The following is a 27,886-nucleotide window of genomic DNA, read 5'->3' as shown; positions in this document are numbered from 1 at the left end:
CTCACTACTGAGGTATCTTAATATTTCACTGTTATATTGACGAGTGAGCATCCGACGCTGCCTTAGTGATCAAGGAAATCCCTGAAATCATCGCGGGTCGGGTGCTCTTCTCTCACAGAAAAGCGCACAGCAAGTATGGCCCAGGTTTTATTCAATGGTTGGGCAAGGGTATGCAGTCAAGCCAATTGAAGCTAATGAAAATTGCTCTAAGAGGGTGAGTGTGTGTGTGTGTGTGCCGCTGCCTTGTGATGGGTGGACACCCCTTTTCAGGGTGTCATCTGCTTTTTACCCAATGAATCAGGGCCACCATTATTTTTTTTTTGGCTGTGTTTGTGTCATTGTCTTGTTAAAACATTTACACTGATCAGCCATAACATTAAAACCACCTCCTTGTTTCTACACTCACTGTCCATTTTATCAGCTCCACTTACCATATAGAAGCACTTTGTAGTTCTGCAATTACTGACTGTAGTCAATCTATTTCTCTGCATACTGTTCTTCAATGGTCAGAACCCTCAGCCCTGCTGTGACAATGACATGGTGGTGGTGTGTTAGTGTGTGTTGTGCTAGTATGAGTGGATCAGACACAGCAGCGCTGCTGGAGTTTTTAAACACTGTGTCCACTCACTGTCCACTCTGTTAGACACTCCTACCTGGTCTGGTTGGTCCACCTTGTAGATGTAAAGTCAGAGACGATCGCTCATCTATTGCTGCTGTTTGAGTTGGTCATCTTCTAGACCTTCATCAGTGGTCACAGGACGCTGCCCACGGGGCGCTATTGGCTGGATATTTTTAGTTGTTGGATTCTCAGTCCAGCAGGGACATTGAGGTGTTTAAAATCTCCAGCAGCACTGCTGTGTTTGATCCACTCATACCAGCGCAACACACACTAACACACCACCACCATGTCAGTGTCACTGCAGTGCTGAGAATGATCCACCACCCAAATAATACCTGTTCTGTAGTGGTCCTGTGGGGGTCCTGACCATTGAATAACAGCATGAAAGGGGGCTAACAAAGCATGCAGAGCAACAGATGGACTACAGTCAGTAATTGTAGAACTACAAAGTGCTTCTATATGGTAAGTTGAGCTGATAAAATGGACAGTGAGTGTAAAAACAAGGAGGTGGTTTTAATGTTATGGCTGATCGGTGTATATTTTCTCCAGATGTATTTATTTTTGGAAGCTGACTTTAAAGCTAATGCACTTTGTATTTGCAGAGAATCAACCCCATATTATGCTGCTCCCAGCTCCATACCTCACTGTAGATATGGTGTCTGTGGGATCATATGTTCACCCATTCTTTATTTAAACCTGAAAAGCTGAATTATTTCTGAATTGAGTATTGCATAGGGAGTAGGAATGTAGATGCTGCAGGTTATTGCTTGTTGTTTTATGTTGTTCAGGCTGCTTTAAGGTTATTATGCAACTCTGGCTTCTCTCTTACCTTGCTTATTTGCAGTGTTGAAAGAGCTAAACTGCAGAAACTTGATGTATCTAATCTTACATCTCTATTCTACAAGTTAACTAATTTGGCATAAAGTGGCCGGTGAATGTGAGTACACTGTCAGTAGAAATTTATTGTGGGGTCAAATCCTCAAATGAAGAGAATCCAAAATCCAAAAACAAAGGTTGGTGTACCAGTAGCTGGGAAATTGCATATTTAGGAAAGGATTTGTGCCCTGTCCAGAATGTATTCATGTTTTCCATACAGTGTTGCCCCTTGTGACCCTGATGAAGTGCTGAATGAAAAGTGATAAATGAAATGATAAACAGAAACCATATTAATCAGTTTGATTTAAAAAATGAGTGTTTTTTAGCCCTCACATTCAAGCTAATACAAAATAGTGTTAGAAATTAGAATTCCATCTCATTTTCACATAGCTTTATGATTAGTGCTCAGTGTTTTAAGGGCATTTTCTTCTGTATTGCATTAATAATGAATCAGAATGGTTAATTCACTTCTGCCTGACATGGTCACTTTCATTACTTAGACTGAACCATGCAGAGACGTGATATGGTCTAGGAATATCTAGAATTATGAAATGTGCTGTCTAATTTAAGAATGTACTTTATATATACAGCTCAAATCTAAAGGTTCTATATACTTGTAAGGGACGTTTGTTGTGGTAGTTGTGTGCAGAGATTTTAATGTTTTTTGCAAATGTTCTTTCCTAATAATATTTTGATTGTTTGGTAGCGCAGCACAGAGGTCTATTCCGGGTTCGAATCTTAGCATGTGCTATCAGCAAGCCGGGAGCCTACACAGTCATGATAAATTATGCCTTGGTAGGGGTTGGCTAAAGCACCATAATTAATTGGCGCTTAATTATGCCTTGTGCCTAGTGTTTCCACTAAAATCGGACCCACTACAAAGAAAACATACTGCTGTATAGAGGATTTTGTGGGGGTGTTGAATGAATAGAATGCCTTTATTTGTCATATATACATATACACGTGTACAGTACAATGAAGTACTTTTTTTGATATTCCAGCTTGTTTTACAGCCCCTAGAGCCGAAAGGGTTAAGGGCCTTGCTCAAGGGGCCAACAGTGGCTGTGTGGCAGAGCTAGGATTCGAACTCTCAATATTTTGATTGACAGCCCAAAGCTCTACCCACCAGGCTACCACTGTGAAAAGGTCAATAGTGTATATGCATCTGATTCACTGATTGATTGACTGAAGCCAGTGACTTTTCTGCCCACATAAATGGGCAAGTTTGACTGCACAAATACATGGAAAAGTTGTGTCTTCCCAAAGTCGGAAAAAGCCTGGTCTTTTTAAGCTTGGAGGATATTTGTCTAGCTGTTTAAATGGTCAAACAGGTCCACTATAGAATGAAAGCACCTACAGTCTACATTTAAGCAAGTCTTGCAACGCTATGGGTTCAGAGGCTGTAGGGTAAGAAATAAGTCCCTACTTCTGATTTTCTCTATGTCCTTGTGATTGCACTTCAGTTGGTTGAGCTTTAAGGTGTCTTTCCTGCCTGGCAGTCTCTAAGCCCATAGCAATGTGGCTAACGCTTTAAGTCGACCAATGTCTATTAGTCCAGATTTGTTTTACAGCAGCATTTTGCTTCAGTCTGTGAGATTTATATTAATTTGTTTAGTTTGACTCTTAATATTTTTCTTTAAAATTGTGGTTTTCCAAAAAATAAATCAATTTAAAAAATAGAAAATAACCAGAAGGTGGATTGGTTACTTTAAACTGCCCTTAGCTCTGATAGAGCGTGTGTTATCAACAATAAATTGTTTAAATAGCATGCGATAGAAGAAGAAAATATTGGACCAGAATTCACAACATCTTTCTCACACATGCTGTTGATAAACTGGATACGTTCTAAATACATTGGCTGCACGTCTGGATTGTTTGCCGTGGATGGCGCTTATTTATGTTCAGGCCTGTGATTCTGGTGTAAGCCCAACAGCTGTGACACAAATGTTTACATTTCAGTTTGATTCGGGATGTCTTCTGCAGAGAGCCGTCAGCCAAGAGCCTGACATAAAAAAAAATAATAATCGAGCCATGATTCTTCTGGGAGTAATCTGAGTAAATATATCAGTTTCAGTCAGATGTCTTATGTTTGTGAGTTAGTGTTTTTTTTTATAGAGTCTCTGCAAGGTTGAATTTCTTTTTTCCCTCTTGTCTTTTCTCCTTCCTATAAGAAGACATAGAGAAGGGAAAAAATGAAGCTAGATATCTCCCAACTGGACACATATGGATATGGTGTCATGTCTAGAATATCTGAGCTGGAAAGGTTCCTCACAACACAGGAAAACTCAGGGTGTGTTTTGTGTGTGGGAGGAAGCCATCATGCCAGCAAACAAAGTTCAGTCTAAGCTGAAAACGAAAGGACTGGAATTGAGTGAATATGTTGTGTTTACACTTTGAAGGACTAAACCCAGAGATCTGCTCATGCATTTTACATGCGCTTCTCTGTTTTAACAGCTGCATCTGTTTTCCCTGCTTCTCTCTTGTAGGCCTTTAAGTCATGATGCAAGAAGCGGGGACGACAAAGACGACCAGCAACGGAACGGCCAATCAGAACGGCGTGGCAGCCGAGGGCGGGCTTAAAGACGTGAGATCCAACGGAGCCGCTCCTTTCTATGACCACACGGTTGCTGACCTCATGACGCTTCAACAGCATCAGGTAAATCACCTAGCTCATGTATTGAGGTGCCAGGTAGTGTGGGCACCTGCGTTTAGTCCTTACTTTTAATTACTGTGTTACTGAAGTCATCCGTTGTGATTCCGTCTGTCTGGTACCAGGTGATCATATCTGCAGAGCTTTAAAGCTCAATGGACCCTTGTCTAGGATATTTTCTAAGTCCTAAAGTGTCAGACCATATAACCAGTTTATCTAAAAAACGGATCAGTATTAGCCACAAAACCACATCTATACATCCAATCTTTCGGGCTCTTGCCCAATTGTGGCTTTGGATGGGATGTACCCATTTCCTACTCTCTCATTGTAATTAGAAGTGAATCAAGACAGATCTGTATCACACAATTGCAATCTAAACTATGATTTGAGATTATTTTCTATTTATTTATGCATTTTCTCTCCTTTTCGACTGATTATATTGCTGCTCACGTGCCCTCTGACGCATGCGCAGTGCTAGCTGACCCCTTCTCATACGCATGTGCTTTGGTGGATTCACACATGAGCCTCATCCACTTTGTGCACAGGCGCCTCGGTCTGCTAAACAGGGTCCTTGCACAGCGTTTAAAGACCCCACCCGCTTAGTCCGGTCATTTCCTCACCCAGCAGACACAGTGGCCAATTTGTGTCTGCTGCAGACACTGCCAATTGTGCCCACTAGATGGCGCCCAGCCGACCGGTAGCAGAGCCGAGATTCGAACCGGGGTGTTCGGAATCTCGGCGCTGGTGTGCTAGCGGAATATCTCGCTGCGCCACCTGGGCTCCCTTGTTTATTTATTTTTATCCATGCACAATAGTCACAAATTATTCACTTGTACAATGACCCTAGTTTTCATGGTTAGCCAAGAATTGCAGGACCCCTAGCATGCAATAACTTGTGATTACTGCAATAACATAGTACAGACCTGTGATTACCATTGTAACAGTGTGGTTGTAACATAGGTGTTCGAAAACCTTGGGAGCTCTCTACTTAGAGAGCATTTTACGTCATCCTACGCGCGCTCCCCAGAAGGAGGCTGCTTGAAATCCTAGCTGCCTTAATATGCTGACTAGTTAGGCATCTTAAAATTGCAACACTATTTTGACTAAATAACGAGTGAGCATCCGATGCTGCTTTAGCGGTGAAGTCTATCCCAGCATTTAATGAGTTATTTTCAAACGTAAATAAATTATTATTGATTTTTAATTTGTATAAACTTGCACAAGTGTTTTTTATTTGCGTTTAAAGACCCCACCCGCTTAGTCCGGTCATTTCCTCACCCAGCAGACACAGTGGCCAATTTGTGTCTGCTGCAGACACTGCCAATTGTGCCCGCTAGATGGCGCTCAGGTCTTCAGAATCTTGGCGCTGGTGTGCGAGCGGAATATCCCGCTGTGCCACCTGGGTGCACTTTGTTATTTATTTGTAGTTTGTTCTGTGAATACTCTAGTAATAAAGTGTGGACTTGTGTCCATGCTAGCATGTACCCAGTTGGTTCTGTGATTACACTAGTTGTAGTATGTACTATGGACATGTGGTTATACTGGTAATTTAATGCAGACCTGTGATTACCATTGTAACATAGTCCGTACATGTAGTAAACATGTAACAAAGTAAAGACCTGTAGTTTACACTTGTGATGTAGTACAGACCCATGATCATGCCATTACAATACAGCCCTGTGATTACACTAGTAATGTAATGCAGACTGGTCATCACACGAGTAAAATATAACACTGGTAACATAGTGCAAGCATGTTGTTACGCTAGTAATATTGTAACGACCTGTGTTCACTCCAGTAACATGGTACTAATCTGAGGTTGATTACTGTAATGCAGTAAACCAACCACCTGTAAACAGAGCAACCTGATTCTTTTGTTTATCAATACAATCAATGAGTTTTAGTTTTGACGTTTGTTTTTGACGTTTATAAAACCACCCGAACTACTCTTTCTCCTTCACTCTGCCTCCCTTTTTTTTTTTCCTCACCTGTCCTTGATTAACTCATGTCATGGGCATACCTCTCTCACCCCTAAGTGTACATTAATATTTAATTCCCTCCCTCCCCGAGCACATAAACACATTATTATGATTATTTATGTATACTCAAGATGCGCTGAATTCTTAAAACACTCTAAAGTGCTCTTCTGGCATTCATGTGTTTGCTTGCTGACGTGTTTATCCTAGCACACGCACATCTGCTTTCCGGTAAAATATTTATTGAAGAAATCTAGGTGCAACAGGATTCCTGGACAGTACTGGCTGTGCATCTTTTACAGCACGTTGTTAATCCATCGGGCAGAAGCAAAACAAAGCAACTGACCAATCAGCCATTGTCCTAAGACTGGATTTCAAACGCTTTTCTTTTTCTAGAGCTTTTGGTGTTATTATGAGTGTTGGTTTATGACAGCAAGCAAAAGAAACTGGCATTTGAAAAGATCAGTGAGCTGCGTGCCCTATGGGCCCTGGGGGCTGATGGGAGTTGTTGTCAGCGGTTGTTTGATTGTGATAGAGCGATGCTCTGATGTATCTGTCAGTGGCTATTGAAATGGTTGTCTGTAAACAGAAGGGCACTGGCCTTGCTTTAAAGCTAATCAGGACAGGCCTCGGTGATGCTCGGAGAAGGAAAGACAACATCAAAGAATGTTCACTTGAAATTTGCTATTAATCTTTTGGCATCCGAGTGGCACGATGGAACAGCGTGCCATATAGCACCATGGCTCCAGGACTTGTTTCCATTGTGCATCTGTGTTTTTCAGTAGCTTGCTATGCATAGTGTAGTATTTTATTTATTTACTTATTTATTAATCTTTGCATCCACTTGCTGAGGAATATTACTAGTTACTAGTTATTAGTTTTGTACAGAACTAGGCTTTTTCAGGGTGTTTGAATCATCCGTTACTGTGTTTTCATTTTCAGAATTGTTCCTTTTAATGTGCCGATTTTAGAATGAGTGTACTAAATAAATAATAATAATAAGAAAATCATACTAATATAATAATAATAATAAAAAAAATAATGTGCCAATTTTAGAATGAGTGTACTAAATAAATAAATAAATAAATAAATGAATAAATAAATAATGATAATAATAATAATAATATAATAATAATAATAAAAAAATAATGTGCCAATTTTAGAATCAGTTTACTAAATAAATAATAATAATAATAATAATAACAACATAATAATAATAATAATAATAACAATAACATAATAATAATAATAAAATAATGTGCCAATTTTAGAATGAGTGTACTAAATAAATAATAATAATAAGAAAATAATAATAATAATATAATAATAATAATAATAAAAAAAATAATGTGCCAATTTTAGAATGAGTGTACTAAATAAATAAATAAATAAATAAATGAATAAATAAATAAATAATGATAATAATAATAATAATATAATAATAATAAAAAAAAAATAATGTGCCAATTTTAGAATCAGTGTACTAAATAAATAATAATAATAACAACATAATAATAATAATAATAACAATAACATAATAATAATAATAAAATAATGTGCCAATTTTAGAATGAGTGTACTAAATAAATAATAATAAGAAGAAAATAATAATAATATAATAATAATAATAATAAAAAAAATAATGTGCCAATTTTAGAATGAGTGTACTAAATAAATAAATAAATAAATGAATAAATAAATAATGATGATAATAATAATAATATAATAATAATAATAAAAAAATAATGTGCCAATTTTAGAATCAGTGTACTAAATAAATAATAATAATAACAACATAATAATAATAATAATAATAACAATAACATAATAATAATAATAAAATAATGTGCCAATTTTAGAATGAGTGTACTAAATAAATAATAATAATAAGAAAATAATAATAATATAATAATAATAATAACATAATAATAATAATAAAATAATGTGCCAATTTTAGAATGAGTGTACTAAATAAATAAATAAATAATGATAATAATAATAGTATAATAATAATAATAAAAAATAATGTGCCAATTTTAGAATGAGTGTACTAAATAATAATAATAATAATAATAATAATAATAATATAATAATAATAATAACAATAAAATAATAATAATAATAATAATAATAATAATAATAATAATAATAATAATAATAAATAATGTGCCAATTTTAGAATGAGTGTATTAAATAAATAAATTAATTAATTAATAATAATAATAATAAATAATGTGCCAATTTTAGAATGAGTGTACTAAATAAATAAATAATAATAATAATAAATAATGTGCCAATTTTAGAATGAGTGTACTAAATAAATAACTAAATAAATAAATAAATAAATAAATAATAATAATAATAATAATAATAATAATAATGTGCCAATTTTAGAACGAGTGTACTACATAAAAATAAATAACAATACTAATAATAATAATAATAATAATAATAAGGATGATTAAGTAAACTATTAAATATATTGTTTTTGCACTGTTTTGTTTTAAATTGAACTCAACATGGATTTACAAATCACTGTTTGTTTTTTACATTTAAATTTCATTTACATTAACATTTTCAGCATTTAGCAAACGCTTTTATCCAAAGCGACTTACAGTACTGTGACAGTATATTATCTAATGCCTAGTTCACACTACTCGATTTTTGCCCTGATTTTCGCTCGCCGACTGGACACCACTAGATGTGGCACCTCTGAGGCAACTCGGCGTTCGCTTGGGATCGAAGCTCGGCTCTCGTTCGCTATGTGTGAACTGTTCAACAACTCGATCCGAGCGGCTCACCGAGCGCTCAGCGACTCCAGAAAAATATCTAGCATGCTAAATATCTGGACCTGTTGCCGACTCATAAAGTATAGTGTGAAAGGCATTGCGAGCAGGATGCGAGTGATAAGATACTTGGTGAGGGGAAACCCGGGGGAGGAGTGTAAAAACATGGAACAGGGGCATAATATAGTTTCTATCAATACATTGGCACACGCACAAGCTTTACAATATTTGTGACTTATCATCCACGCCAAACCATAATACAAACGCTGCATTGCAAAAAATAACTCACTACAGAACAGACAATCCCTGCTGGTCGCGTAGCCCAATCCACTCAGATTCATTTATTTCTCCTACTTGCTTTTACGCTGCACATCAGCGCACAAACAAACTTTGATCGCTCGCTTATTGTTGGCATGCATTTTTGGACATGGTATCACTAAACCCCTTGTCACTTCTCGTATGTGTTTTCGTGACGAAACGTAGTTTGGGAGACCAGATAGACTCGCCTGCGATTCCTCCCGGTGATAGATCGTGTAGTGTGTGACCCCCTATTGCTGATCAGTCGTGTAGTGTGAAATACAAAATGACTGTAAAGACTCCCTTTTACAAGAGATCCAGTTGTGTAGTGTGAACTGTACAGCGATCTGACGACTTGAAAAGTTGTGTATTGTGAACTTGACATAAGCAATTGAGGGTAAAGGGCCTTGCTCAAGGGCCCAACAGTGGCCCTTAGATTACTAGTCCAGTACCTTAACCACTAGGCTACAACTGCCCTTCACATACGGTCCAACTTTAATATTAAGTACAATGTAACTTTAACATGTAACAATTGTTCCCCCAAATATTAAAATGACACTGCAGCTCAATACTAAGCTAAACTTTTTGGCTGTCAAGTTTTCTCTTTCCTGTCCATCAGATTGCTCAAGCCCAGTAGTGTGGTGTAAAAAGTGCGTGTGTTGTTGGCATTTGGAAATTACAGCCAGGCTGAATTCATTTTGCTCGTCATCTCACAAAACCACGGATAAAATTTCAATAACTTTGGGCCACAGTTGAGTAAACAGTTGCACTGAAACTTAATTCCCGTTGACTTTGTTTTTGTTCTCTGCCAGAGGCGGGTTCCGATTCGCCCGGATAAAACAGCAGACATTGTGAAGTTTGATAAACGTAAGGGACATGGAGAGCTGTGGAGAAAAACATTGTCTCATAAATATATACCAAAATATATATTTACTGCAAGTCATTAATCTGGTTGTATTTTTTAAAAAGATGGTAAAAGATTACTATCCCACTTTCCAGTTCATTCTGTTATTGCATGTCATGCTAAATCATTTCAGATCAGAGAATTCACTCACGATAGGCTGATTTATTTATTTATCTATTCATTTATGTATTTTTTTCAACCTTTTTTTCAAAGGTTAAAACAGACAGACAGACAGATAGATAGATGACTGACAGACAGCGAGAGATGGATGGATGGATGGATGGATGGATGGATGGATAGATTTATAGGGTGATTCCTAGGTGGTGGGCATGCCTTGCTGCATTAAAACCTGCACCGCTTTTTTAATTTATTTTTTTTCATTTATTATTATTATTCTAATTATTCATTATTGGTTTGTATTTTTTTAGGAGAAAGTAAGGTCATCTGTCCACAAACTAATCCGACACACAGTTTATAGGTTTTGCAATTCATTAATTATTCACAGCCCTTTTTTTTTTTATCTGAATGGCTGACAGTAAACAAAGGTACACTTTTGAAGTGGCCTAGTCAAAGTGTTGTGGTAAGATCTGAAACAATCGGTTCATGCCTGTCAATTTCTGTTTTCTAAAGCAGCTCTGCAAAGAACAGTGGGCTAACTTCCTCCACAGTGATGTGAAAGACTTGTATCAAATTTTACATTTACGTTTACATTTACATTTACATTTACATTTACATTTTCGATATTTAGCAGACGCTTTTATCCAGAGCGATTTACAGAAGTGCTCCCATAGTAAACATTTCCTTACTCTAGTTTAAGTAAACAACAGTACAAGAACACAAATCTGCTGAAACCCTGTTAGTGTTTTTTTTTTGCAAGAAATGAATAACAATAAGAGCTTTAGTAAGTATGTGAGTAAGTAAGTATGAGTCAGCTTAAGTGCTTGGTAAATAGGTGATGAAGGTTTTTAATCGTCTTTTTAAGACAGCAAGAGACTCAGGTGTTCGGACAGACAGAGGAGGTTCGTTCCACCACTTGGGTGCAATTACAGAGAAGAGCCTAGATGCTTGTCTTCCTCGAGTCCTGGGTGGAGGATCAAGTCAGGCGAGACTAGTGGCTCAGTGGTTGCGTGGTACAGAGCGGGGTTTGATTAGACCTCGGAGGTAACTTGCGGCAACTGAATTAAACTGAATGCGTGCAGCTACAGGAAGCCAGTGAAGAGAACGCAGCAGTGGGGTGATGTGGCAGTGTTTGGGCTGGTTAAGAACCAGACGGGCAGCTGCATTTTGAATGAGCTGCAAGGGTTTAATAGTGGACATAAGAGCACCTGCCAGCAGGGAGTTGCAGTAGTCTAGCCGTGAGATTACAAGTGACTGCACAAGAATCTGAGAAAAATGGCCAAATCTTCTTGATGTTGTAGAGGAGGAATTGGCATGATCCTGTTATGTTGGCTACATGAGGAGAGAAGGTCAGCTGGTTATCCAGGACAACACCAAGGCTTCTTACATTATCAAATGGTCTGATCTGGGAGTCATCAAGAGAGATGACTAGGTCCTGGGATGGAGATTGATCTCCAGGAATAAGTAACAGCCATTGCTGATGTGTACTGCTCCCTATTGTTCAGAAAATGTTGGAATAACTTTATACCTGTAATAAATACAGTAATAAATGTACAAATCAGAATTGTATATGATTTTAGCATTTTACAAGTTTAGTGCATTTATTAAAGTCATCTTTTTTTTGGGGGGGGGTTTCTTTTTTTCTATGGATATTTTTTCCTATGCAGTACACCAGTTGCAGAACATCCACACTGACTGCAGACTAGCACTTGCCTTTTTTTGACACTCGTGAAGGCACAACTGCACCTTTGCCTGGATATAGAGAATTACCTCATAATGCTGTTACAGTGGAAGGAGGTGAACCCTTATTCAGTTCTATCTCCCTCAGGCACAGCCAGTTATATATATGATGAATATAATAATAATATATATATATATAATGAAAAATACAGTTTACATACATGAATGATCAGAGTAAAGCCTTTAGAAATATTTATCATCTCTCTCTCTCTCTCTCTCTCTCTCTCTCTCTCTCTCTCTCTCTCTCTTTTAGCTTTTGGCTTTTTAAATGCTACTCATTCGCTACTTTCTAGGGGATACCAGGTGATTAATAGGTCATGTTTGACAATTTAATGAACAAATGTGATCTTTTTTGAAACCCAGAAGCTTTTTTAGGCTTTAAACAGCTCAGTCAAAAATGAATCCTCTAAATGTATAAACCAGTAAGGTACAAATCCTTTGAGTACACAGAGGGAAAAAAAACAATCCTAGAGGTTGGCATGTCATCTGTTCTTGTTAGGGAGCATAACTAAGAAAGACAGTGCTCATTAATAAAGACGGAGGATAAAATAATTGTAATCTGTTTGATCATCTCGACCCTGACGGGGGAATTTATCTTGCCATACTAGTTAAATTGGGGGGAAGTAGACCATAAGTTTCATTTAAACATCCAAATTAGAAAATCAAATCCCTACTGTCATTTATGTATATCAAGGAATTTTTGGCTTTCAGTACAAGTGTTTTAGTGTTTGAGGCTTCAGATTGTTTTACTTTGGCTGCGTTTACATGCTGCGCAGCAAAACCGCTTTTGCACTGGCTGTTCCATCGTTTCCTACTGAGTGCACCGGTGCTGCTAACCTTGCCACTGCGCCATCTTAGGCGACGTACATTGCTCACTTTTACCGCTCTGTTGCTCTGTTTTTAAGGCTTGTCTCTGCACTTAGAGTTTAATCTGTTTTAACTTTGCCCCAGTTTGCCGCTGACCTTTTCAAAGTGCCGCCAATTTAACAAATTGTTTATATGGCAAAGTCAGAAGTGAAGCACACGGCAGAGAAAATCAGAATCGTACTGTTTTACTGGTGACTAGTGAGCAGGGAAACATGGAGCACGGGTTTTCTCATTCTGGAATCACTTGTCTTGGCTTAATAGCTCTTCAATATGATTTAATTCACACTTACACTGATCAGCCATACCATTAAAATCACCTCCTTGTTTCTACACTGACTGTCCATTTTATCAGCTCCACTTACCATATAGGAGCACTTTGTAGTTCTACTAGTCCATCTGTTAGTCTACATGCTTTGTTAGCCCCCTTTCATGCTGTTCTTCAATGGTCAGGACTCTCCCAGGACCACTACAGAGCAGGTATTATTTAGGTGGTGGATCATTCTCAGGACTGCAGTAACACTGACATGGTGGTGGTGTGTTAGTGTGTGTTGTGCTGGTATGAGTGGATGAGTTTTTAAACACCTCACTGTCCCTGCTGGACTGAGAATAGTCCACCAACCAAAAATATTCAGCCAACAGAGCCCTTTGGGCAGTATCCTGTGACCACTGATGAAGGTCTAGAAGATGACCAACTCAAACAGCAGCAGTAGATCAGCGATCGTCTCTGACTTTACATCTACAAGGTGGACCAACTAGGTAGGAGTGTCTAATAGAGTGGACAGTGAGTGGACACGGTATTTAAAAACTCCAGTAGCGCTGCTGTGTCTGATCCACTCATACCAGCACAACACACATTAACACACCACCACCATGTCATTGTCACTGCAGTGCTGAGAATGATCCACCACCTAAATAATACCTGCTCTGTGGGGGTCCTGTGGGGGTCCTGACCATTAAAGAACAGGGTGAAAGCAGGCTAAAAAGGTATGCAGAGAAACAGATGGACTACAGTCAGTAATTGTAGAACTACAAAGTGCTTGTGTATGGTAAGTGGAGCTGATAAAATGGACAGTGAGTGTAGAAACAAGGAGGTGGTTTTAATGTTATGGCTGATCAGTGTAAAACTGACAAAACTAACAGTCAATATTGTGTACTGTTTTCAAGTTTGCCACTCAGTGGCACAACCAGCAGAAGTGTTTTTCTGTGTATCTATGAAAAGCTTAAACGCTGCACTAAGCAGCAATATGTGGCCAGTCTCGTGGTGAACGAAGTGCAAAATGCTTAGCGTGTGAAAGCAGCTTAATGTATTCAGCAGTGCAGTGTTCTTGATTTGATTCATAGGTGTAGTTCTCTTCAGATTATTAACAGACACATTTAAGTTCAAGCCCCAGGATGCAAATTTAGCCTGACTCACAAGTCTAGAAATTGGGATTACATTAGGATTATACTGTTGAAATTAAGTATTTTTTTTTATTGAACACCTCACCACACGCATCATTGTGAATCTGTTATTTAGTCTTTAATAGTTTGAATTTGTAATATTTAAAAATATTTAAAAAATACAGTTAATTCTAGAACATATTGAGGACATTAACGTTGTTTGGTCTTTGTTTTCCTCAGCGGGGTTAAGCGTGGTTAATCTTTATAGAGAAAGAAACAATGCACACCCAGAATAGTGTAAAATATACACTGATCAGTTATAACATTATGACCACCTCCTTGTTTCTACACTCACTGTCCATTTTATCAGCTCCACTTACCATATAGAAGCACTTTGTAGTTCTACAATTACTGACTGTAGTCCATCTGTTACTCTGCATGCTTTGTTAGCCCTCTCTCATGCTGTTCCTCAATAGTCAGGACTGTGTTAGTGTCTGTTGTGCTGGTATGGGTGGATCAGACACAGCAGCGCTGATGGAGTTTTTAAACTCCTCACTGTCCCTGCTGGACTGAAAATAGTCCACCAACCAAAAATATATCCAGCCAACAGTGCCCCATGGGTAGCGTCCTGTGACCACTGATGAAGGTCTAGAAGATGACCAACTCAAACAGACACATTTGAGTTCAAACTCCAAGATGCACCAGGTTACAAATTGGGATTACGTTACGAAGTTTATACTGCTCGTTTTTCTTTTTTTGTGTTTTGATTGACTTAAAGCTTGTTAGTTAACAGATAACCATTGAGGAGAATTTGGTATTTACTCTTTAATAGTTTGAAATTGTAAAAAAATACAATTAATTTTAGAATATTTGAAGACGTTAAGGTCATCCGCTTGATTTTTGTTTTCCTCAGCAAGGTTGAGCAGTGTTAATCTTTATAGAGAAAGAAACAATGCACACCCAGAATAGTGGAAAATATATGTTACAATAAAAAATAACAAACATAATAATAGTGATAATAATTTTCCAATCTACATGTATGTGATTTCTTTGTCTCAACCTTTTCATGCTTATCTAACTGGTATCTATTTTATCTTTCATTTTGCGAACCTTTTTTATTTATTTTTCAATTAATCATTCATGTAGCAAAGATTATTCTATCATTTTGCTTGAAAATAATCATAATTATTTGTTTTAATTGAACAATAAAGAATAAAACATGTTATTTTTGTCTCTCTGTTTTACAAACGTTCTATCATTTCGTGCTATCCAGACGCCTTTACTTTGATTTTACTCTGCAGCTGTGTAAAAGTGTCAGTGACTGGAATTCCCCCTTCACAGTGCGCACATCCTTACCCGACCACATGTGCATGTTGCCAGAGATACCACCAGACATCAGGTGGATCAGAAACCCGTCATCTTCCATAGGCTTCCTTAAAATAGCCCCTCAGGAGTAGATGGGACGCCGGCTTGATGGACACCGAGGTAATATTATGGGATAATTATTGTAGTGAATATGGTAGGAAACAGAACCAGATCTCACTTTGTTTGTTCTTGAGGGCCCTTTAGAAGCTGGTAAGCGTCTTTTGTCACACGCACCTTCAAGATAGGAGAGAACTTGTGGTTTTAGTTTTTTACCTTTTGATGAGGAAGTGAGGATGATCTGAGTAAAAAACCTGTATAATCCTATGTACCAGCACGCTTTTTTGTGGTGTGTTACTGTTTTTAATCTTCATTATTTTTGATGCTTTTGCAACAGAATGTCTCTGCAAACTCTGCAGCGAGAAGGAAGTTGTTTTTTGAAGGCTGATCATGGATTCAAATCTTAAACCTGATTATTCTTAGTGCAAACAAAATCATTTGTAATTGCTTTTAATAAGGTAAAAGTACTGCCCATCACAGAGGATACGAGAGTGCTGAGGAATGTTTTTATTGTCTGTGTGGCATCTGTTATGAAGCCGTTTGATGATTTATGAGCATTTCTGCTAGTACATTTTTAATCGCTTGCATGCTCGAGCAAACTGTTCGTTGACTTGTGCTTATGGAGTGCGTACGAATAATCACTCTTATACAGCTGTTGAATATTTCATGCTTGCGTCTTGCCACATCACGGCTTTCTTTTAATAAAATTTGAGGCTCTGTCACAAATATTCTTCTTTTTGTGTCTTCTGGGCCCATCATATAATATAAATACCCTAAAACATAGATGAATAAAAGGGTAAATGGGTAAATCCTTCAGAATTAGATCTGTCAAGCCAGGTCCTTTTTTTTTTTCTTGCCTTTTTTCCTTTCTCTCTCGTGGATGAGTGCAGCTGCCATGGACATTGCTTGTTGCTTGTTTTTAACCCCCAACACTTTGAGATAGAAATAGACTGGTGTGGCGCACATCTTACATTATGCAAAAGAGTACACATCACCTTCTGGAGAACGCTCAGCAGATGAAGTACAAACATAGAGGAAGAGGAGGTGAGGGGTGAAGGATGGTGGGTATCACATGTGCCCTCAACCTGGCCTGTTGTCTAATAGGCATTTTTGGCCGTGAGACAAAAGAGGTTGACTGGCTCCTTCTTGCTGCTGCAGATGTGACCTCTGCTGGCTGATAAAGGCATTTGCAAAATTCACAGAGGGCATAGCGTGACTCTCTGCAAGACTCTCTGCAAGACACTCTGGACAGGGTGCTAATATATATCAAGGCAGAATGTTTTAAACCCTGGGTCGAGACCCTTAGCTGGGTCGCAATCCCAAAAAATGGGTCGCAGAGAAAAATAATAATTAAATGTCTGAATTTTAACAGGCAAATAAACTTGGATGTGAACACACCATTGTGAAGGCCTTTATGTTACGTCTTGTAAACCACAGTGGGACCAGATTGTAGAGCATAACAGATTAAGATTAACAGAGTAAGATGTGTTGTTTGTGTTGCCTGGGTTGTGTAAAAGTTCATGGACAAAATGTGGGTCACTTGGAAAAAAAAGTTTAATAAACCCTGTATCAGTCACTTGTTACAGACAGATCAGTCTGTCTGTCTGTCTGTCTGTCTGTCTGTCTGTCTGTCTATCGATCCACTGAGATTCAAAGCCAGATCTCAGCAGTGGTGTGCTAGTGCAATAGATTGCTTAGCCACCCACATTAATCAAATTATGCTAAATGGTTAAGACTGAGGAGCTTAGAAGGTAATTTAGAGTATATGAGTGACACCTGTCTCCTAAACTCTGTGGTCAAAAAGATGTTGACATCTGATCATGACCTTGATGGACATCATATTCCAGAACCATAGCCATTGATAAGAAGATGCTACATTCCCTACATTTGGCTATGTTAGTCCCCACTCTTATGTGAAGGAAAAAGATTGTGGAGTGTGTCTGTAGGATTTTGTGCCTGCTTAGTTGGATATATAACATTTGTTGGCTTGCAATCCAAGTTCCAATTCATCCCAGAGTTGTTCCCATAGTTGTAAGGTCAGGGCTTTGTACAAAACATTTTTTATGGACCTTGCTTTGGGCACAATTGTACAGTCATGCTGGCTCAGGAAAGGGCCTTTCCTAAACTGTTGGCACAATGACATCGTGGAGCTGGGTCCACATGGGTGGCCATATGTATACAGTAAGTCCTCGGGTTACGGCGAACTCGACATACAACGTTTCGCGGTTACGTCGCCATCTCCTATAAATTTATTAAGAAAGACTTGTTCCGTCATTCCGATGTATGCCGTTTGAGACGTAAAAACAAAGTTCACACGGGAACTAGTTGGCGAGCGGAGCGGACGAATACGAATATTTTTACTGTTTCACTTCATTACTGTACTGTGTATGTGCTCCATGTGAATGACGTAGATGCTTATGGAGGTGGGTTCCGGCTTACGGCGAAAATCGCGTTACGTCGCGTCCGTAGGAACGGATCTCCGACGTAAGAAGAGGACCTCCTGTATTGTATTGTAAGAAGGTACTTATATGTATCATGTTGGGTACCATTGCAGCGACTAGTAAATTGTACATTGTACCACTTCTATGTTGGGCGGCACGGTGGGTCGGTAGTATAAAGATCTTGGGTTGGATTCCCAAGTGAAGCAGTCTGAGTCCTTACTGTGTGGACTTTGCATGTTCTCCTCGTGTCTGTGTGGGTTTCTCCGGGAGCTCCGGTTTCCTCCCACAGTCCAAAGACATGAAAGTAAGGTGAATTGGAGATACAAAATTGTCCATGACTGTGTTTGACATCAAACTAGAATTGATGAATTTTGTGTAACCAGTAACTACCTGTACTGTCATGAATGTAACCAAAGCATGTAAAACATGACGTTAAAATCCTCATAAATAAACATTTACTTAGCGCTTACTTTCATATAAAGAAAATCAATCATTTTGACTGATTCTTTTTCTGAGTTGACTTCCTCAATTGACTCCCTTTGAACCTACTCTTTTCTCATACACTCTCTCTCTTGCCCTTTTCTAGCTTAGCATTGGGAGATAAGCATTGATACTTTAGCTGCGTATCATGTGATTGGTGGATCGAGTAGCTGTTTGGCCGACTGTGGTTGCTGTTCCAATTAGCACTGTCTTCCCTTTAGACTTAGTTAGCAGGCAGTTGTAGCTTAGTGGTTAAGGTACTGGACTAGTAATCAGAAGGTTGCCGTTCAAGCCCCACCCTTGCCAAGTTCCCACTGTTGGGCCCTTGAGCAAGGCCCTTAACCCTTAATTGCTTAGACTATATAATGTCACAATACTGTAAGTTGCTTTGGATAAAAGCGTCTGCTAAATGCCGAAAATGTAAATGTAAATTAGCATGCAAGAAGATTGCAGAGTTTTCTCTCCTGTTTGTGTTTTGAACGGGGTCGGGGTCACTATTACACACAGACTGTAGGAAGCCACATTCTCACTCCCTACGTACCCTTGTTTTACCTCCAGTCTCAAACACTTCTATCTTACTCTCTTACAGTTCATGATTGTGATTGACATTAAAACTTGAATTGATGAATTTTGTGTAACCAGTGATTACCTGTCCTGTCATGAATGTAACCAAAATGTGTAATACACGACGTTAAAATTCTAATAAATTAATAAATAAAATAAATATAAATACTTCTCTGTCTGTGAGTGTACCTGGGTAACACTGCATGTTTGAATGTACAGAGAGAATAGTAGAAATGTTCTGTATAAACAGACCCACCTAAAAAACATCCATTGTGACAAACTGATGACAGACAGATGAGTGGAAAAGCCGGATTAAAAACAAGATCTTGCGACATCGCTTATTTTCTGTCTCCGCCACACCCCTCAAATGTCTGTTCGTGAACTCTAGGTAATGTTGTCCGATTGCACCGAGATGACAAGCCTCCAACTTCCCCAACTTATTGCATATCTCGAGAACAGGGATAAAGAACGCTGTTATGACACTGCATATTGCCCTAAATTGCTTTATTGGTAAAATGATAGTGCTTCCTCCAATTTCAATAATTTCTCTAGAATTCCTCGTTGAACGCTTTAATTGCGTTATCAGCCAACTCGCAACATCTGTCTTTATCCAGGAACAGATGACAGTTTTATTACAGGGTGAATTTCTTTGCTGGCTCGGCCAATTGATGGGCAATCTGATTCATAATCGTACCAATGCAATGGAAATTAAACATTAAGAACGCTTGTACGTAGAAACAGCAAGAAATAATTATTCTCTGTAGGATGGAAATGTGCGGTATGTCACAGAATACTCCATCACTACGTTTCTCCATGGAAAACTGGGCTTTCGCAATTTAGGTATATTGCCTTCTGCCATCGCAGCTAATTGCGGCAAGCAATATCCCCATCTTTAAAGTGATATCTTTTTCCCAGCGCTCTTTTTTTAACTCCAAATTCTCGAAACCTGGCAACCAGAGCTGTCGCACAGATCTCAGGTTTGCAGTCGGTGCATCCGAGAATGATTGATGATTAAGTTTAGCAATCAAAAAGCTTTCCGTGCTATGGTGATATGCAGGCTATAAATACGTACGTAAGGTGAATAGAGGGACTTTGCTGCTCTGTAGGTTAACATCCTGTTTACAGTCATGCACGTATGAGTTGTTTGACAGGTAGGTAAAAAAAAAAAAAAAACATGCCTGCGGCTGTCTGGGAAAACCAGCCCAAGTCGCTCTACTAAAGGCTGCGATGCCACACTGTTAATGGATTTCAGGTCAAACGGTCAGTCAAAGGAAAAGTAGCATGCTGGAGCTAGTACGAAGCAGCGTGCAATAACGCGAGTGAGCCGTGTGTACTGATCTTTTCCCTACCCCATTGTTCTACTTCCCATATTTGCATTGATGATGTTAGCTTTGTGTATGTCTGATTGTGTTTATGTGACCCTATGTAAATGATGCTTGTCATGCTGGTACCATTAAGAGCATGAAGCATCTCGTCTTACTGTCTGGACAGGTTTTGAAGCTGTGAAGAGTAGAACTGTAAACTTGGGCTAGGTGTTGAAGGCAGCTGAGGGAATGAGACGGCACTCAGTGTTGTTTTGGTATTAGTGCATTCAGAGTGTCTCAAAACTACCTGGGATTGTTTCCAGACGGAAAGAGATTTTCATCTGCATTCTTCCAAAGAAAGAAATGTTTTCCTCTTCTTTATATACACAGTATATATATACACAGTGGTACCTCGGTTACGTTGATAATCCGTTCGAGAAGGCCGTTCGAAAGTCGAAACATACGAAAACCAAAACAATAATTCCCATAAGGAATAAAGTAAATACAATTAATGCGTTCTGAAAGGCAAAAATATTAACAAAAAATACATTTTATAGAGAATAAATGTAGTTTTAAATACAGAAAACAATGAGAAATGATTATAAATAAGTAATGCAATGGATAAATAATTAATTAAATTTAATTAAATATTAATTAATTAATTAATTAATTTAAGCGTCTTTGAGTATCTTGAAAAGCGCTATATAAATAAAATGTATTATTATTATAAATGAACATTTAACATCACATTTACCTTTATTGAGGAGTCCTGTTGGCGTATGGAAGGCGGCGAGGAAGGCAGAGGGATACCCCGATATGGCCGTGCATATAAATATATGTATATAAATATATATTTGATTATTTATTTATGCACTAAGATTTTAATACTTGATACCAATACTTAAACTGATATCCAGGGTTGATAATATTGGACTAAAAGTTGATATAAAAATAGAATTGAATGCCATTATTAGTCATTTTATACATTTACAGATGTACAGTACAACAAAATTCAATTTTCACATATACCAGCTTGTTTGGAAGCAGGGGTCAGAGTGCAGGGTCAGCCATTGTATGGCGCCCCTGGAGCCGGAAGGGTTAAGGGCCTTGCTCAAGGGCCCAACAGTGGCTGCATGGCAGAGCTGGGATTCAAACTCTCAACCTTTCAATTGATAGCTCTACCCACTAGGCTACCACTGTCACATTATGTTCTTTTATTTTATATATATAAACCACCTCCTTGTTTCTACACTCACTGTCCATTTTATCAGCTCCACTTACCATATAGAAGCACTTTGTAGTTCTACAATTATTGACTGTAGTCCATCTGTTTCTCTACATACTTTTTTTTAGCCTGCTTTCACCCTGTTCTTCAATGGTCAGGACCCCCACAGGACCACCACAGCAGGTATTATGTAGGTGATGGATCATTCTTAGCACTGCAGTGACAATGACATGGTGGTGGTGTGTTAGTGTGTGTTGTGCTGGTATGAGTGGATCAGACACTACTACTAATAATATATAATACTATTATATTATTAATATATTTTGTCATATTATGTTCTATTTAAATTAGTGTTGTTTTAGTGTATTGTATATGTAACTGGTGCTTCTTAACTCTGCTTGCCTCTGATCAACCATTCATTTACATTTGTGGCATTTAGCAGACGCTTTTATCCAAGGCGACTAACAATTATCACTGAATACAGTTTGAGCAATTGTGGGTTAAGGGCCTTCTTTAAGGGCCCAACATTGGCAACTTGGTGATGGTGAGATTTGAACTGGCAACTTTATGATTACGAGTCCAGTACCTTAACCACTGAGCTACCACTGATGTGAAGCATTTAAGTCAAAGCTGTTCTCTTTCAGTCACATTAATCAAAATTCAACCTTCAGAGCGTTTTTAACACACAACACGTCCAACACCTGAGCTCTCTTAAAGCAACCGTTATACTCACATTTTCAGCCAATCCAAAGGCTGGAAAGCTGCTTTTACACCAGAATGAATGCATATCCAAAATCTAGCCAAATGTGGTTCATGAACGGATATTAATCAGCCTGCAACTTCCTTCTTAAAATGCATTTATATGTGACCTGCAATTCTGCTTTATTAAATCACACTGATAAGCCAAAATATTTGACCCCTTTAAAAATGTGCTTGGCAATGGCTGTTTTGTAAGAATTGTGCATGACACAGTCACTGATAACATAAAGGCTATCGTGGCTATAATTGCAGATAATGTTAATACTGGTGGTGAGCAATATGTTTTATTCTGCAAAAGCACTTGTTTACCTATTGTGTAAATATTAAAACTAACAATAATAAGAGTAGTAGCAAAATTAACAGCAACAACAATAATATTAATAATAGTCAACAATAACAATAAAAACAACAACAAAACAACAATAATAGTAGTAGTAGCAACAATAACAATAAAAACAACAACAAAACAACAATAATAGTAGTAGCAACAATAATAAAAGCAACAACAATAATAATAGTAGTAGCAACAATAACAATAAAAACAACAACAAAACAACAATAATAGTAGTAGCAACAATAATAAAAGCAACAACAATAATAATAGTACAGTAGTAGCAACAATAACAATAAAAACAATAATAATAGTAGTAGCAACAATAACAATAAAAGCAACAACAATAATAATAGTAGTAGCAACAATAAAAACAATAATAATAGTAGTAGCAACAATAACAATAAAAACAACAACAATAATAATAGTAGTAGCAACAATAACAATAAAAGCAACAACAATAATAATAGTAGTAGCAACAATAAAAACAACAAAACAATAATAATAGTAGTAGCAACAATAACAATAAAAGCAACAGCAATAATAATAGTAGTAGCAACAATAACAATAAAAGCAACAACAATAATAATAGTAGTAGCAACAATACTAAAACAACAAAACAACAATAATAATAGTAGTAGCAATAATAACAATAAAAACAACAACAAAACAACAACAATAATAATAGTAGTAGCAACAATAACAATAAAAGCAACAACAATAATAATAGTAGTAGCAACAATAACAATAAAAACAACAACAATAATAATAGTAGTAGCAACAATAACAATAAAAACAACAATAATAATAGTAGTAGCAACAATAACAATAAAAGCAACAATAATAATAGTAGTAGCAACAATAAAAACAACAAAACAACAACAATAATAATAGTAGTAGCAACAATACTAAAACAACAAAACAACAATAAAAATAGTAGTAGCAACAATACTAAAACAACAAAACAACAATAATAATAGTAGCAACAATACTAAAACAACAAAACAACAATAATAATAGTAGTAGCAACAATACTAAAACAACAAAACAACAATAATAATAGTAGTAGCAACAATACTAAAACAACAAAACAACAATAATAATAGTAGTAGCAACAATACTAAAACAACAAAACAACAATAATAATAGTAGTAGCAACAATACTAAAACAACAAAACAACAATAATAATAGTAGTAGCAACAATACTAAAACAACAATAATAATAGTAGTAGCAACAATACTAAAACAACAAAACAACAATAATAATAGTAGTAGCAACAATACTAAAACAACAATAATAATAGTAGTAGCAACAATACTAAAACAACAAAACAACAATAATAATAGTAGTAGCAACAATACTAAAACAACAAAACAACAATAATAATAGTAGTAGCAACAATACTAAAACAACAATAATAATAGTAGTAGCAACAATACTAAAACAACAAAACAACAATAATAATAGTAGTAGCAACAATACTAAAACAACAAAACAACAATAATAATAGTAGTAGCAACAATACTAAAACAACAATAATAATAGTAGTAGCAACAATACTAAAACAACAAAACAACAATAATAATAGTAGTAGCAACAATACTAAAACAACAAAACAACAATAATAATAGTAGTAGCAACAATACTAAAACAACAAAACAACAATAATAATAGTAGTAGCAACAATACTAAAACAACAACGACAACAATAATAAAAACAGTATTTTTGTTTTTAATGCTGCTCATATAGCAAAAATAATTTCATTTATAAATTGCCAAAATGAACCCAGTTTATTAGGGATCATTTTAAAGATGCAATTATTCTCATGGGAAATATATAACTATAGAGCTAATGCATTTTAATCAGCATTTCATTTTTTTAAAACTTCATAGAATTAATACGCATCAAGAAAAGAATTATTTTTTTTACTAGGATTGAAACTTCTGGGTAATTAATATTCATGGATTGTTCTTGTTAACACCCCCAATGCAAATGCTATGGAAATCCAATTAACATGGAATGGGCCCTAAGGAGTGGTAAAGATAGGGGGTTAAAGGAGCTGTTCAAATTGAAACTGGTGCTTTCTAGACATTTAAAAGCACTTATTTGTTTTAATAAAGCGCTCATCTACTGAATGCTTTCTAGATTAAGGCATTTTTAGGAAGCTCCAGAGGGTTTGGGGCTCAGTCACTCAGACTAAGCATGTGAGAGTGAGAAGATGAGTGGATGAATATGCTTGACAAATACTGAAGCTAGGTGGTGGGCTGGAGCAAATAGATGTGTGTACCATCATCACAGACACTTTTTCTGATGCAAAAGTCATGGAGCAGCTCTAGCTTATATATGGTACACGTGACTGCATTTGGATTATTATTTTTTTTACTTTCTGCATCTTTTAAAGACCCAGACATCCCAGTAGAAATCCATGACAGAACCTGAAACATACTGGTTGTGTTGGTTTCCAGCTGGAGCTAGGATATTGGAAATGGAATTTGTCTGCTTTTGTGGCACAGCAATTTATCTGTCTCAGCATCGCATCTAGCATGTGCCCTTTCTGTGCCAATTTAGGTATGCCAACCAGAACTGTCCACTGTAGTGATCTCTAAATATGGGTGCAGCCAAGAGAAAAAATAAATAAAAATAATAATAAAATAAATAAATAAAATTATAATTATAATATAACATTAAAACAAAAAAAAACATATAGTTATCTAATATGGGGCAGGAGAAAATAAATAATAATAATAATAATAATAATAATAAATGAAATTGTAATTATAATATACATTTAAAACAAATAAAAATGTATAGTGATCTCTAAATATGGGCCAGGAGAAAATAAATACTACTACTACTACTACTACTACTACTACTACTACTACTACTACTACTACTAATAATAATAATAATAATGATAATGATAATAATAAAATAAAATTATAATTATAATATAAAATTAAAACAAATAAAAACATATAGTGATCTCTAAATGTGGGCCAGTAGAAAATAAATAATACTAACAATAATAAAATACAATTATAATATAAAATCAAAACAAATAAAGATGTATAGTGATCTCTAAATATGGGCCAGGAGAAAATAAATAAATAATAATAATAATAATAGTAATAATAATAATAATAATAAAATAAAATTATGGTTGTAATATAAAATGAAAACAAATAAAAACATATAATGATCTCTAAATATGGGCCAGGAGAAAATGAATAAATAATAATAATAATAATAATAATAATAATAATAATAATAATGAAATAAGTAAATACAATTATAATTATAATATAAAATGAAAACAAATAACAACTTACAGTGATCTCTAAATATGGGAGCAGCCAAGAGAAAATAAATAAATAAATAAACAATAATAGTAATGAAATAAATAAATAAAAATATAATATAACATTAAAACTAATAAAGACTTATTTTTAAAAAGAAATGTTACATTTAGAAATCCTAATTGTTAACTTAATCTTTTGACAATAAGAACTCATTCATTAAATCCTCTATAACTTTATCAGAGACCCTCAAGAAAATAACCTACAAAACTATATGAAATGCAAAAATGCCTGTTATGTTATGTTATTACTATGTGTTTGCTGTACATTACTGTGTATTAATAATGACCCGTCACACCCAGCGAATGTAATGTGGCCTCTATACGGAAGAGAAATGGCAGAAACATCTCACGTACCATTCAGGGAAATGATATTCGACGTCTATGATGTGATGACGGCCCATAAATATGGCTGATGGTCCCTCGCTTATCTATGAATGACGCCTGCCATAAATAGTTTCTCCTTTGTTCCCTTCTCTCATAAATCCTTCCCTTCTCTAGCTCCTCTATTTCTTCTTGAGAGAAGGAAACATGATGTATTATTTAGACGGTCAATAAATAAAAAAACAAATGTTTTAAAGGCTAGGAGGGGGAGAAGAGTTATTCCACTTGCAGCATTGTGCTTCTGGCTTTGCTACCCTTTTGTTATTTTCTTGTTTACGGTCTTTGACATGATGTAAAAGGAAATGGCCATGAGAGCATAAGTCAGCAAATGGCACAGAAAATAAAGTAGTGACTTAAAGGGCACTTTTTTTTTCTCTTGCTTGTAACTGTCCTGTTTTTTCTATAAAGGGAAATGATAGGAGAACTGATAACCATATGCATTGAATAACCTGCACAAATGCTTCAATACAGTTGACAGTTTTGCATCACAAAAACTGCTCAGTTGGGTAGCATTTCATGAGTTTTATGGCATGTCTTTTGGCACCACGAGAACAGTACAGGACTGAATGCTTTAGCCCATACAATAAAGGGGAATAGGGGCAATGTCAGGCTGTGGGGAGTATTTTGGCATGGTTTGGGTTACTGTACAGACAGACGGCATGGTGGCTCAGTGCAAGTCGCTGTCTTCTCACAGCAAGAAGGTCCTGGTTTTGATTCCCTGGCTGGGCGGCGAGGGTCCTTTCTATATGGTGTTTGCATGTTCTACCTGTGTTTGTGTGGGTTTTCTTTCGGATGCTCTGGTTTCCTACCACAAGTCCAAAGGCATTCAGTGAGGTCGAATGGAGCTACTAAATTGTCGTAAGTGTGTGTGTGTGTGTGAGTGTGTGTGTGTTCCCTGTGATGGACTGGCAATCTGTCCGGGGTGTTTCTTGCCTTTCACCCAGTGAATCAGACCCACCATGACCCAGACCATGATGGAGCGGTGATAAAACTGCCATTGAATGTTTCTAAAGTCATTTATTCAGTGTTTACTAAAGGTGTTCATATGGCTTAAGGTGGCTCAGTGCTTTACTCGCTTTTTATCAGCAGTCTCTGTAAGGCGCTAAATGTTGCATCACAGAATCATTAGACGTGATAAAGACCAGGACTACGTCACATTATTGCTGCAGATTTGTCAGCTACACATTAATGCTGCAAGTCTATTTTTTTATCACATGTTGTTTGATTGGATTGAGTTTTTTTTTTTCTATTTATTTATGCATTTTCTCCCCATTTAGCGTAGTCTATTTGTCTTTCCCCAATTGCATTCGAGGAGGGTATATTGCTGCTCATGTGCCCTCCAACACGTGCGCAGTCCTAGCAGACCCCTTTTTTTCACCCATACACTCTGCACAGGCGCCTCTATC

At 36.7% G+C, this 27,886-nt stretch overlaps 1 protein-coding gene across 4 annotated transcripts in view; it reads left to right on the top strand.

The window, feature by feature from the left end:
- Positions 1-27,886, top strand: part of foxp1b (forkhead box P1b) — a 323,816-nt gene that overhangs the window by 143,570 nt on the left and 152,360 nt on the right. For 3 of the 4 annotated variants that reach the window (XM_062997542.1, XM_062997543.1, XM_062997544.1), the window contains one exon: positions 3,982-4,151. In XM_062997542.1, the coding sequence (XP_062853612.1) occupies positions 3,993-4,151 (159 nt within the window). In that variant the 5' untranslated portion in view covers positions 3,982-3,992. Of the gene's footprint in view, positions 1-3,981; positions 4,152-15,664; positions 15,698-27,886 lie in introns of those variants that run through there. The other variant, XM_062997545.1, reaches the window with a different exon arrangement.

The sequence above is a fragment of the Trichomycterus rosablanca genome, chromosome 6, assembly GCF_030014385.1.
Source record: "Trichomycterus rosablanca isolate fTriRos1 chromosome 6, fTriRos1.hap1, whole genome shotgun sequence".
Taxonomy (NCBI): domain Eukaryota; kingdom Metazoa; phylum Chordata; class Actinopteri; order Siluriformes; family Trichomycteridae; genus Trichomycterus; species Trichomycterus rosablanca.
Note: the sequence above shows the minus strand (reverse complement) of the source record. Positions and strands in the feature narration are given on the sequence as shown.